The sequence below is a fragment of the Stenella coeruleoalba genome (genome assembly GCF_951394435.1).
Source record: "Stenella coeruleoalba genome assembly, chromosome: 1".
NCBI classification, from domain to species: Eukaryota; Metazoa; Chordata; class Mammalia; order Artiodactyla; family Delphinidae; genus Stenella; species Stenella coeruleoalba.
Window position 1 is genome coordinate 83317566 of NC_137169.1, and position 14446 is coordinate 83332011.

The following is a 14446-nucleotide window of genomic DNA, read 5'->3' on the forward strand; positions in this document are numbered from 1 at the left end:
TCACTCAACTGACTTATTAATCTTTCACTCTTCTTAAAATGACCTTTTCCTATTCTCTGACTGATTAACTCTTATCCACCTTTGCTTAAATGTCATCTCCACTCTCAAGCCTTGTCCAGCTCCCCAAAGAGGACCTATCACACTGCAACCACCCAGCTGTGGGCAAGACTGTTGTCCACTGTGCTTACTTACTTTTATACTTCTCACACACAGTATAAATCCTGTCACAGAGTAGGGTCCTTGACAAGTATCTGTGAATGAATGAACCACTGAGTTCTTCTTGTGATAGTCCCACAGCAATTTTCACCTACCACCATAAGGCACTTGGCACACTACATTATAATTACTTTCCCATTTGTCTCCCCCACTAGAGTGTAAGCTCTTTGAGGGAAGCGCCCACAGCTCACTCATGCACAGTGACTGGACCGTTCATCAAAGATACGTACTGTGAGGCTACCAAGTGCCAGGCACTGTTGCATCAGTATAATGAACAAGGCAGTTGCAGTTTCTTATGGAATGACAAACACATACATAAAAATGGGATTAGTACTATGAAGAAAATAAAGCAGGGCAGTCTGACAGAGGGATGAGAACATGAGCTGGAGGAAGGGCTAGTATCAGGACAGGCCTTTGTGAGGAGGTAACATTTGAGCTCAGAGAACAAAAAGGAACCAGTCACGTTTACAGCAGGGGTGAAGAGCCCCATGCACAGGGAATGGCAAGTACAAAGGCTCTGAGACAGGAATCAGCTGGGTTTGTTGGAAAAAATCAAAAAAAAACAAACAGGCAGGTCTGGCTGGCACACAGTAAACTAGGGGAAGAGAGGAGGAGAAGAGGTCAGAGAAGCAGGTTGGGCTAGGGCGTATAGGCTACACTGAGAAATTTGGACTTTGTTCTAAGAGCACAGAAAACCGCTGGCTGATTTTAAGTGTGGAGTAACGGAATCTGATGTACGTTATAAAAGAAATCACATTGGTTGCTAAGTGGTGAAGCAACTGCGGGGGATCATGAACTTCCTTCCATAGGCAGACAAATTAAGAGGCTATGCAGTGGGGGTGGCGTGGCGCTGCATGGCTTGGGGCAGAAAGATGGACAGAAACAGATAGAAATCACGGAAAATTGAGAAGACATGGCTGGCAGGCCTTGCTATTGAACAGGGGAAGTAGGTGTGGCAGAGAGGAATCAAAGATGTATCCTGAGGATTTGACTTGAGCAAGTTTACCAAGATGGGGAAGAGTAGGAAATATCTACTATCTTGAACCAAGAAACTTTCAGATGCCTACTGGATACACAAGTGGAAAAGTAGTACACGTTAGGCACTTAATATAGACTTTCAGTAACTAACAATTCGAGGATGATAGACTCACCTAAAATCAAACATATAATATAGCATTCCAAACATGACCAACTCTATTTACTGCTTCCAAGGTTACAAACGTAAAATAATAAGCAATTGAAATGAAATGAACTGAGAAATCTCAGTTCATTTGATAAACTATGTCATTTTTGGCTGCTACTGATGCTCCCTGACCCAGATGTTTAATTCAGCAAAGGTCCTGAATTTTATGTTAGAAATTTTAGACAAATGCTGTAACTCGATTCCGGTATTTGTGCCACTTAGAGAAGGTCTTAAAAACACTGGAGAGGTGAGGTGCCGAGAGGAGCAAGCAATGATTCACCAAATCACTTTTACTCAAAGGTAGGTACATGCCATATATGAAGCTACTGCGAGCCAAAGGTTTTGATGCTTTTGGCCATGATTCACATTTTAAAACTTTATTAAGATATAAGTTACACAGAGTAAAATTTACCCTTTTTAGTGTACAGGTCTGAGTTACGACAAACGCATACAACTAAGTATCGACCACCATCACCACCATGACCACTACAATCAAAATACAGAACGGCTTCTCACCCAAAAAAGTTCTTTCAAGTCTTTTTGTAGTCAGTCCCTCCCCCACCCCTGGAGGCTGAAAACCAATGATCTATGTTCTGTCCCATTATCTTTTTAAACTCAAGAATAATCTTATGACTCTTATTCACAGGATGCCTGGCAAAGCCATATTTCTTGAAAAGTATGATATGTGAAACACCAGAACCACCTAAAAAGTATTTAATGCCCTTGTAGAAAAAGAAACCATCCACTCCAATTACTAAGGGTTACATTCAGGCCTCCAAAACACAGTTTATAACTTTCCTCTAAGATGCTTTTTGTCTAATAATTGGCTTGGATGAAACAAGCATGACTTTCAATATACACTCAACAAGCAGATTTACACATTTTTTCCTCAAAACAACCTGATGTTTTTGATTACTATCTCATTCAGAATGTTAAATTAAGATATAAAACATTACATATACTCACAATGGTTTTCTAAGTCAATCTCATTTGCAAAATTCTGTAATAATACTTTTTAAATAATACTGTTCCTCTTATTTTAATTATCCATTTTGAATTTTAAAAATATTCTATTTTGGGCTTCCCTGGTGGCGCAGTGGTTGAGAGTCCACCTGCCGATGCAGGGGACACGGGTTCGTGCCCCGGTCCGGGAAGATCCCACATGCCGCGGAGCGGCTGGGCCCGTGAGCCATGGCCGCTGAGCCTGCACGTCCGGAGCCTGTGCTCCGCAATGGGAGAGGTTGCAACAGTGAGAGGCCCGCGTACCGCAAAAAAAAAAAAAAAAAAAAAAAAAAAAAATTCTATGTTGACAAACATACATGACACTTAATTTTGAAATATATACTATTATTATTATTCAATTAGATCAGGCTTTGTTAAATCTACTAAAGCAGATACTTAATTTGATCTGTTGGGATCTATTTAAATTTTACACTCTTATTTAGAGGGAGTGATGCTTAATGTAATTTATTTTAAAAGTAATTTATTAACTGATTCTTTTTTTTTTTTTTTTTTTTTTGCGGTACGCAGGCCTCTCACTGTTGTGGCCTCTCCCATTGTGGAGCACAGGCTCCGGACGCGCAGGCTCAGCGGCCATGGCTCACGGGCCCAGCTGCTCCACGGCATGTGGGATCTTCCCGGACCGGGGCATGAACCTGTGTCCCCTACATCGGCAGGCGGACTCTCAACCACTGCGCCACCAGGGAAGCCCTATTAACTGATTCTTAATTAGCCTGAATGAATGAACACATCTTCCATGGTGAGCCAGAAATGGTGGCATACAGTCCAGTGGTTAAGGCCTTGGGTTTTGGAATCAGAAAGACCTGGATGCTAGACCTAGCTCTGTTATTTACTGATTGTGCATACACTCTGGGCAAGTAACTTCCTGTCTCACAAAGCCTCACTTCCCTCCTCCATTAAATGTGCATAACAGTACTACCCACCTCATACAGCATGAATGCCACTACTTAGGACTAGGTCTGGTACATGTAAGTGTGCCCAATAAACGTTAGCTAGTACATACTGGATGGAATTTCCATTTAAAAAACATTGAAATGTTCTATTATTCAGCATTTGCTCTGAAACAACAAGGAAAGTGACTTTATTTATATTTTATAGATGACAAAGTGAGGCACAGAGACAGTTGAATGGAGAGCAGACTTACCGGCCCAGGTGCATACAGTTAAAGAGAAGCAGAAAGTCACCTGGTTGTTCAGACAACTCAAGTAATCTAAAGTCTGATGGTACTATAGTTTCTAAAAATGGTTTGTTTTTTTTTTTAAGAAGTAAAGAAGAAATTTTGATGAAAATCTTAAGAAAGCTAAGGATGTACAAAAACAGACATATGGATCAATGGAACAGAATGGAGCCCCCAGAAATAAACGCAGGCACCTATGGTCAATTAATTTTTGACAAAGGAGGCAAGAATACAATGGAGAAAAGACAGTCACTACAGCAAGTGGTATTGGGAAAGCTGGACAGCTGCAGGTAAATCAATGAAGTTAGAACACACCCTCATACCATACACAAAAATAAACTCAAAATGGCTTAAAGACTTAAATGTAAGACATGATACCATAAAGCTCCTAGAAAATAACATAGGGAAAACATTCTCTGACATAAATTGTAGCAATGTTTTCTTAGGTCAGTCTCCCAAGGCAATAGAAATAAAAGCAAAAATAAACAAACGGGACCCAAGCAAACTTATAAGCCTTTGCACAGCAAAGGAAACCATAAACAAAACAAAAAGACAATCTACATACTCGGAGAAAATATTCACAAACAATGCGACCGACAAGGGCTTAATTTCAAAAATATACAAACAGCTCATATACAAAAAAACAAACAACCCAATCAAAAAGAATGAGAAGATCTAAAGAGACAATCCTCCAAGGAGGACATACAGATGGCCAACAGGTACATGAAAAGATGCTCAACACGGCTAATTACTAGAGAAATGCAAATCAAAACTCACACTAGTCAGAATGGCCATCATCAAAAAGTCTACAAATAATAAATGCTGGATAGGGTGTGGAGAAAAGGGAACCCTCCTACACTGTTGGTGGGAAAACAGTACGGAGGTTCCTTAAAAAACTAAAAATAGAGTTGCCATATGATCCAGCAATTCCACTCCTGGGCATATATCCAGAAAAGATGAAAACTTTAATTTGAAAAGATACATGCACCCCAATGTTCATAGCAGCGCTATGTATGATAGCCAAGATGTGGAAGCAATGTAAGTGTCCACCAACAGATGAATGGATAAAGAAAATGTGGCATATATATACAACGGAATATTGCTCAGCCATAAAAAAGAATGAAATAATGCCATTTGCAGCATCATGAATAGCACTAGAGATTATCACATACTAAGTGAAGTAAGTCAGACAGAGAAAGACAAATACCATATGATATCACTTATTTGTGGAATCTAAAAAAATGATACAAATGAACTTATTTACAAAATAGAAAGAGACTCACAGACATAGAAAACAATCTTATGGTTACCAAAGGGGAAGGGAGCGAGGGAAGGATAAATTAGTTTGGGGTTAACAGATACAAACTACTATATATAAAACAGATGAACAACAAGGTCCTACTGTATAGCACAGGGAACTATATTCAATATCTTGTAATAACCTATAATGGAAAAGAATCTGAAAAAGAATATATACATATGTATAACTGAATCACTTTGCTGTATACCTGAAACTAACACAACACTATAAATCAACTATACTTCAATTTAAAAAAGGCAAAAATATTCAAAAAGAAAAATGAAATTAGTGCCATTTACAATTTTAAAAAAAGAAAGCCAAGGATGAATACAGGAGAGATCTGCATGTTGTTCTTAACCATTAACTTTGTGTGTGTGAATAAGGGAATTTCATTACGTGGGAGTTCATTTTGTGAAGCCAGCCACATCAAAGCAACTGACTGGATAATGTTCAGGTTTGAAATAATTTTCAAAACTCAGTTTAAAACAGAAATAAGTATTTCACATTTCCCCCCTTTTCCCTTTTTATTCCTTTAGAAACATAATAGTCTTTTTTTCCCCTTCCACTCTTTATAGGCAAATTTATGGCACTCATAAAATTTTAGACTAAGTTTGAAGGAAACTGAGAGGACATCTGGTCCAATCCTTTTGTTTTAAGGTAGAGAATGATGCCCAGAAGGGAACTAAAATAAAATAAAAGCCAAAGTGAACCTGGGACCAAGTGTCCTAATGCCCCATCAGTTACTCTTCCTACTACAAGGGTATCAAAATACTTAGGCAGGGCCGTCACCAGAGCTCCTCCATGTCCACAGCAGACATCAGCCATCATGTCACTACTTCCTTCTCACCTTCACACCTTAGAGTCCTAAAGTCACCACATTCAACAGTGGCTGCTGCCACTGACAGTGGTCATGCCCCCAGTGATTTAGTAAATGTAAACCCCAAATTTCCAGCTTAAAATGTGAAGACTTTTTTTCTTCCTTCCATTTTGTCTCTTAAGTTTCAGAAATAATTAAATCTTTAAGAGTAGTAATGACCTTTTAGGAAAACATCTGAGTTCCACACTCTTAAAATGTGGTTGGAGACTGTGAGATAAACTTATTCTGTCAAAAATTTAAAAATAAATATAAGCAAAATTAATCTATGGTGATAGAAATCACCAGAAAGTGGCTGCTTGGGAAGGGGCAGGTGGGGTGATGGAAATGTTCTATATCTTGATAGAGATGTGGTCAGACTATATACTTAAGATCTATGCATTTCACTGTTTGTAAATTATAACTTTTAAAAACAATCTAAAGTACTCACGTAGACAATTCAGATTTTTAAATTCTCATCCAAGGGAGGGACCTGAATTGCAATCCAGCTGGTGAAAGGCAATGACCAAACTGATAGAGATCTTTCAAAATCATGGTAGTTAAAGGCATTTTTGTGCAATTATTCATGAGAATAACATCCACTGTGCCAGAACTCATGTATATGGAAAGCAAATAAAGGGTTTCTTTAAGGCTATGCAGATTAATGGATTCTGCCTTAAACAGGAATGAGAGCATTATTTAAGTACTGTGTACACTACTGTGATAACATATCTGCTGATCTGCATTGCCTACTGAAGTGCATTTAGTAATAGAACTTCATCCTAAAGACCACAGAGAACTTAAGACTTTTACAGATAAGGAAGGTAAGGTTTAATACAGTGCACTAAAGCCTTCACATTTCTATTTTCTGTATTACTTTCCTATAAAAACTTGAGTGTGTATGACATTCTGCCCACTGCATATCATTTTCTGGTAACAGAGCTTTTTGTTTTTGTTTCTGTTTTTTTGTGCCTACTAGATTGCTAACTTAAAAAAAAAATTCATTGGGGTATAATTGATTTACAATGTTGTGTTAGTTGTTGTGTTAGTTTCAGGTGTACAGCAAAGTGAGTCAGTTATACAAATACACATATCCACTCTTTTTTAGATTCTTTTCCCATACAGGCCATTACAGAGTATTGGTAACAGAGTTTTGGCAAAATAAAAAGAGTACTGAAAAGGAATAAAAAAAACTGGCTTGTCTCTGGCTGACAGGCAAGCACATGACGTTGGCTTAGAAACCACAGGTGGCTAGCAGCACAAATTGCTTAAAGATAGTGCTGGGTTAGTCCCTATTGCCATGAGACAGAGGGGAGAAAAGGGCAAATTTAGAGTTCAAGTTATAGCTAGAAATGGAAAACAAATTTCCCACCTCTTTGAGCAAAGTGCATTGAAATAAATTTTAGCACATGTTAGTAAAAGGTCTGGTATAGTATCTGGCACACTGATGAATGGCAGCTGTTCAAGAAAACAATATGTCCTGTTACTAATGAAGGATCCACAGGAGAGTGACCTTCTCTCGCCTCCGATGCTCATACGTACCAAATCTGGCTTCACTCGGTGAGTCAGGGGGAAGGAGAGCCACATAGAGTACAAGGTGGTGAGTACCGTGGACAGCCAGGACTGCTGGACCTCCCGGCTTCTGGGAATGCGGTGAATATAGTATTCGGTAAACTAGAAGGAAATAGTGAAAATGCAAATCAACTGGGCCAGTATGCTGAAGTTAAACATAGAAACAGTTAACATTAGTACAAACAGGAAATGCTCTCTCAATTTTAATTTTCATTGGAAATATTTTTAAACTAAGTTATAAAGCCTTTTTCATGCTTTATACAACACACATCACTGGGTTATGACAAAAAGTTCCTGAATATGATTCAAAATGTTAAAGTCAGTGTTGACAATAAGCTGGGGGAAATTTTCTATAAAATATGTTTCAGGCAAAGACCTTAACATACTTATATACAAAGAGTCCTTACAAATCAGTATAAGTAACCTAGTATCAAGATGGGCAGAGGAGATGGACAGACAATTCCAAGCAGAAGAAACACAAACAGCCAATACACTTTTGAAAAGATTGTTAACAATTAAACACAAAAGAAAGCAATGAGTCATTTTTCACCTACCTAACTGGTAGAGACTGTGGATACTCAGCGTTTTTGAGGACGTAAGGAAATAGACATTTACATTCCCTGGGCAAATACATTAGAACAACTTTTGGGGAGGGCAATTTAGGAATATCTATCAGAATTTTAAGTGTGTCTACTTTTGATCCAGCATTACTGCTACCAGAAATACATCCCACAGATTTACCCACATGCTATCTACTTTATCACTGTTTGTATTTGTGGAAATTGGAAACAGCCCAAATATCCTCCAACAGGGATTGGAGAAGTCCATACAATAAAATATATGGAGACACATGAACAAATGACATAGATTTATATGAACAGATATGGAAGATGTGCCCAGATAAGTTGTTAAAGTGAATATACACGTTGCAGGACAGTATGTTTAATATGATCCAGCATGTATTAACAAATCACACAGCTGTGTGTGTTTGTATACACAATGGTACACATATCAGTATTTGCATGAAGAAAATCTGGAACTGTTTGCCACAAACTGTATATGATGTGGAAGGGATTACACAGGGAACTGAATACCAGAAGGAGAGAATCACTGGGAGTTCCTTGCAGCCTGGCTACCACAAACGTTAAGTCAGAGAGTAAAGGACTAAATACCTAATACATTCCTCTCCCCATCCCCCCACCTTTGGCCTTGAGGAACAATACGCTCCTAGAGAAAAGAACAGAAAAACTTTTCCTAAACTAGTGCAAGACACAAAACTACTGGTCCTAAGTTTTTTCAAATTTAGAAAAAGGTGTGAGATTGTGTGTGGAGGCTTCTGTTATGCTCCAGGAGGGCATCTGTGTAGCTCCTATAAAAATGAAAACGAGGGCTTCCCTGGTGGCGCAGTGGTTGAGAGTCCGCCTGCCGATGCAGGGGACACGGGTTCGTGCCCCGGTCCAGGAAAATCCCACAAGCCACGGAGCGGCTAGGCCCGTGAGCCATGGCCACTAAGCCTGCGCGTCCGGAGTCTGTGCATCCGGAGCCTGTGCTCCGCAACGGGAGAGGCCACAACAGTGAGAGGCCCGCGTACCGCAGAAAAAGAAAAAACAAAAATGGGCTGCACACGTGACCACTCTGTTTCACATATGATGGACAGTCCCTCTTCCTTCCATACTACACCAGTGGGGAAAGAAAGATCTGGACTCAATATGTTATCCACTATTTTTATTTATTTATTAATCATTTATTATATCAATGTTTTTTTTTCTTCCAAAGGATTAAGGTACTAAATGTTCAACTAGAAAATAATACTGAACAGTTCCCAAACTATAGACCATACAAGGGGCAGTATCCAAAAGGGGGCAAACTTGTAAGGAATCTTGTTGGAAGTTTGTGCTTGCCTCATTTGTGGAGATTATTCATTTAAAAACATGTAATGGGTAAAACAGTACTGAAACTGAGCCCCCCTAACACTGAGTTTCCTTACTGAGCTTATGATTAATCTCTCTATCCAAATCTTTATTCCCTTTCTTGTCCCCTCTGACCTCTATGCTGTGCTAACTGAACACTTATTCACCACAGTCAGATGACTAAAATTGCTGTTGTCCATAACATCGTTAATGCACTAAAATTGCTATTATATATATCATCATTAACATACAAACCCAGGTTGTTTCTCCAGGGCAAGATGAGAGAACAGACCCCTGAGCCACGGACCACCTGGTCTGAGCCTCATAAACCAGAACATCCCGACTCCCGAAACTGTGATGAAGAAACGTCACAAGATGATTAATCCCAGCCTTTGTTCATCCCTTTAAAAAAAAAAAAAATCCCTAACTCAAAGACCAAGTGGGAATGGATCGGAGGCTTGTCTCCCACACTCTTGCTTGGCCCCTTGCAATAAACCCTTACGTTGCTGCAAACTCTTGGCTGTCAGAGTTTGGCCTTCTGCACTGTGGGTACATGAGGCCTTGCTTGGTTTCAGCACTAGAGAGCCAAAATGCCTCATCAGAAACCTTCTGGATCAGAAGTATTTCGAACAGGTAATACAGGACATATACCATATATTACATAATACCCACCGCTGAAGTTTGGAGAAGTAACCAAACATATTGACATTTCTATAGCAAACCACGAACATTCACACTAAGTGGGATAAAGACTATACTCCTCGTGCCAATTCAAACCAGGTTTTACTGTCAAATAAACTTGTGACAAACCTGGAACTTTTTTTTTCTCCCTCAGTTTTCCGAGCTTTCTAGGATTTCAGATCAGAGGTTGTGGACCTGTACTACAAAATACATTTGAACCCAATAAGATGTCAGTATTATTATAGTGAAAATAACCCAGTAGGGTCTCATTAGAAAGGATTTTTCAGTGTTACTTCAAAAATTTGAGGCCTGATCTTAATATTTGTAATATTTTCTTTAAAAAACCATGGGTGTCTACCATGTCCCTTGAATCTTTTAAAGCTGTGAGCTATATATAAAAAAATTTTTATTTTATTGAAGTTTAGTTGATTTACAATGTTGTGTTAATTTCTGCTGTAGAGCAAAGTGATTCAGTTACACATATTCTCTTTCATATTCTTTTCCATTATGGTTTATCACAGGATACTAAATGTAGCTCCCTGTTCTATAGAGTAGGACTTGTTGTTTATCCATTCTACATATAACACTTTGAATCAGCTAATCCCAAACTCCCAATCCATCCCTCTCCCCTCCCCCTCCCCCCTTGGCAACCACAAGTCTGTTCTCTATATCCTTGAGTCTTTTTCGTAGATACGTTCATTTGTGTCATATTTTAGATTCCATATATAAGTGATATCATATGCTATTTGTCTCTTTCTGACTTACTTCACTTAGTATAATAATCTCTAGGTCCATCTATGTTGCTGCAAAGGGCATTATTTCATTCTTTTTTACGGCTGAGTAGCATTCCATTGTATATATATACACACCACATCTTCTTTGCTTATAGCTATGTAAAGAAGCAATGAACAGTATTTTTGGGTATTTTTAGTGTCCTGAGGGGCTGGAAGGGGTGGTCAGCCTGACTCTGGCTCTGGAAGCCCAGCTCCCCTGACTCCATCTGAGCTCCAGAGAGGCAAACACAAAAGCCTGGTAGGGCCTACGCAAGGTCTGGAGGGTCTGGAGACAGCTCTCTTAGACTTGGACATGGAAGAAAAGACTATATCTCGTCCCGGGGAGCAGCCTGAGGAAGCAGAGAAAGTGGGTTCTAGAAGTCTCCAGTCCAGTCCCAGAAGGATGGAAACTAGTGGAGGCATGTTCTGGGGTGCGACCTGAGGGTCCTCCTAGATGGAGACTAGAAAAACAGGCCTGAGGGTGAGCAAACAAGGTAGTGACTGAAGAGTGATGACCTGTCTTCTGACTTCTGGCTGCACCATGGAAGGAGCCCAGCCTCAGCCTTCAGATCAGATGCTAGGCTGGGGAGGGGAGTCTTGGTTCCACTTGCGGGCTGGAGCTAACTGAGCCAATGACCTCATGCATACAGTGACCCACCACTCAGTTTACACAGGATGGTCCCAGTTTATGTCTGTAGTCCTGGCATAATTATTAATAGTGCTCCCTTCTGCTCTCAGAAGTATCCCACTTTAAATGATAAAGTATATGGTTACCCACAGGGTGGGCAAGGAGTAGGTTCTTCCTAGTGATAGGGAAGGAAATTTACTCAGAATAGCCCAAGGCAAGGTGATGCAAGAATCTACACTACCATCAAGGACAAGAGTCTAAGTGGTAGCTGGGAAGAAATCCAAGCTGGAAGTCCTACCAGTGAGATAAACAGGAAAACAGAGAGTTGGTGACCAGCGTGGGGAAATGCGGGTGGTGAGGACCGAGCCAGGCAAGGGGTCAGAACCATGACCCTGACTGGCAGGAGACCAGGGACGGGGGGCAGGGTCCATATGGTACCCCTCTCTGGCTTATGGCTCTACGCTAGAGAGGCCTATACCTCCAAACCCCATCTAAGTCTTCGCCACATTATGTCATTTTGATAATAAGTTCAGGGAACTGGAAATCCTACCAAAAAAGAGACTTCTCTCCAAATCCAAGCCTCTTCCCACCCATTCCCCCACCAGATCAGTTCTCAGAGGTACCTTTCCCGACTGACCTTTCTAAATAACCCTGCTCTTCCCACCTGTATGCACACTCCTCTCTCCTCCATCACCAAGCTTGCTTTTTGTTTTAAAATTACTCTATTTCCTCTACTGGCATATTATATGTTTATTTACTGATACCTCCACGAGAATAAAACTTACCTGAGAATGCCAGGAACTTTGATCGTTGCAATCTCAGTGCTTGTAAGAGTATTTGGTTTACAGTTGGTGCGCAATATATATTTATTGAATAAATGATTCAATATGTTTTTGCATATTAATATAAAATAACTCAATCTTCCTGTCACCTACCTGAGATGTTCTTAGACTGGGAATGCAGAAAGGACACAAAGGAGGTAATTTCACAGTGCTTAACCTGGGGCCTTATTTGTAAGGTCCACTCAATAAATGGGTTGAACTGAACGGATGGAATTCCTGGGGCAAGAGGGAAAATGCCAGAGCAAAGCAGGGTATTGAGAGTTTATAAACAGCCAGAGCCAGGAGGCACCAAACCCTAAGGGGAGATGAGAAGGGACCAAAGACAAACGCGCCCTCCCCATCAATGTGTCCTAGATACACAGCCTAGAGGGCCTCAAGGAACTTCTCAGCCCTTGTGGGTCCTCTCCCCAGAAAATAAGTCCAAGAGAGAAGACTGTCCTGAGGCTTTGAGGTCTGAGCACAAAGGGAAAGGGAGTCTGCTAGGTTAACGCGACCAGAGCCTTCCACTGTACACCTAAAACTTCTTGAAAAATTCTATGCCCACTGGTTCTGTATTAAACCTGCTATGTGGGGGTGCAGTCAGGCAGATGGAAACCTGGGGCCATCTTGATAGGGACAGAGCCCTCAGAAGAGCTATGCCTGATACACAGAAGTGGGTGCTAGGGTATCTGATGTCCTGTATCACCTAGAAGAAACACTGAGAACCAGGCCATGACAAAACCTTAAGAGAGCTTTTATTACTTTATATAGTTTTAGAAGATAATCAAATATATAAAGAAGTCAGTGAAGAAAAATTATCGATAGAATGCTTGTATTTTGGTCTTCACTAAAGTTCCTTTGAAGACAAAGGAATGGGAGAGAGTTTCAGAGAGCTACAATTTAGGCTCGGCTATGACCAGGCGTTCCTAGGCGTTGTGGCATCTAGAGAAATCCAAGTGAAGGCACCTTTATAGCCATACTGTTTTTTATTAGTCTGTACCTCTACCTTGAGGAAACTGTCCCTGATCCTCTTCTATGTGCTATTAATGGGATGCAGGACACAAAGGATACTTCATCCATCATTTTACCCCCCGAGTCCCATCTCCAGACCCAACATTTGGTTTCAGAGTGGCCACATGACCCAAGCAGGCTCAGTCTTTTCCTGGATTCTTATAGAGACCCAGGGAAAGCGCTTCCTTCTACAAATACTGTGGGCTGCTAAACTGGCCCTCAATAATCCATTCTACTGGGGCAAGAAATACATACTTGTTTTGGTATTCCTCTATTCACTAGGCTTTTCTGTAACAACTCAAAACTGAACTATCATATTTGCCACCAAAACATGCTATTCCTGTGTTCCCAAGCCAGAAACTGACAAATGAACAGTAGAACCTGTCATAAACAGGTTTCCTGAATAGATGTGAAGATCATGAAGATCTATGTTGGGACTGGCAGGGACGAGGGCTGGTGGGGGACACTCTGAAACCAAATTTTGGGTCTGGTGATGGGGGTCAGGGGGTAAAATGATGGACGAAACATCCTTTGTGTCCTGCATCCCATAAATAGGACATAAAAGAGGGTCAGGGGCAGTTTCCTCAAGGCAGAGGTACAGACTAATAAAAACAGTATGCCTATAAAAACTGTCCCCATGTTTCCTTCTTCCAAAACCTCTACACACACTCCTACCTACCCATCTATTCCCAACATCCCTGCTACTCTCATGGTCCCAGCCATCACCACCTCTCACTGTGACTATTGCAATTGCCTCTCCAGTCGTCTCTGCTTCTTCTCTTGCTCCCCTTCATTTTATTCTTTACAGAATCTCCAGAGCGATCTTTTTATAATGTACATCAGATCTTTCTTTCTCCCGCTTAAAACCCTCCAAAGGCTCACCACTGCACTTGGGATAAGATCCAGTTTCTTACAACTGCCTCCAAGGTCCCATGTAGTCTGGCGCTGGCTTATGTCTCTAGCCGCTCCCTGCTCACTCCCTCCAACCACACGGGTCTTCTTTCTGCTGTTTGAATGTGTCAGACTCATTCCTTCCTGAGGGTCTTTTCTGCTCATTCTGAGCTGTCTGCCCTGCTCCCAGACTGTCTCATAGGAAGCTCCTTCCTACAAGTCAGGTCTCGCTTGAACATTATCTCCTCAGAGAGGATGCAGTTCTCCCCCACCATCCCCTACCCCCAAAACATGGTTGCCCTCCACCGCACTGTCTTATTTTACCATCTTCACAGCAATTTATTGGTAACTCAAATTAACTTGCTCATTTATAGTTTGTCTGATTGCTGTCTGCCTCTCTCCCCAGAACG

At 40.8% G+C, this 14446-nt stretch overlaps 1 protein-coding gene across 2 annotated transcripts in view; it reads right to left on the bottom strand.

Moving 5' to 3' along the window:
- ALG14 (ALG14 UDP-N-acetylglucosaminyltransferase subunit) overlaps positions 1-14446 on the bottom strand; it is a 108857-nt gene that overhangs the window by 58945 nt on the left and 35466 nt on the right. For both annotated transcript variants that reach the window (XM_079925301.1, XM_079925302.1), the window contains exon 3: positions 7292-7423. In XM_079925301.1, the coding sequence (XP_079781427.1) occupies positions 7292-7423 (132 nt within the window). The remainder of the gene's footprint in view (positions 1-7291; positions 7424-14446) is intronic.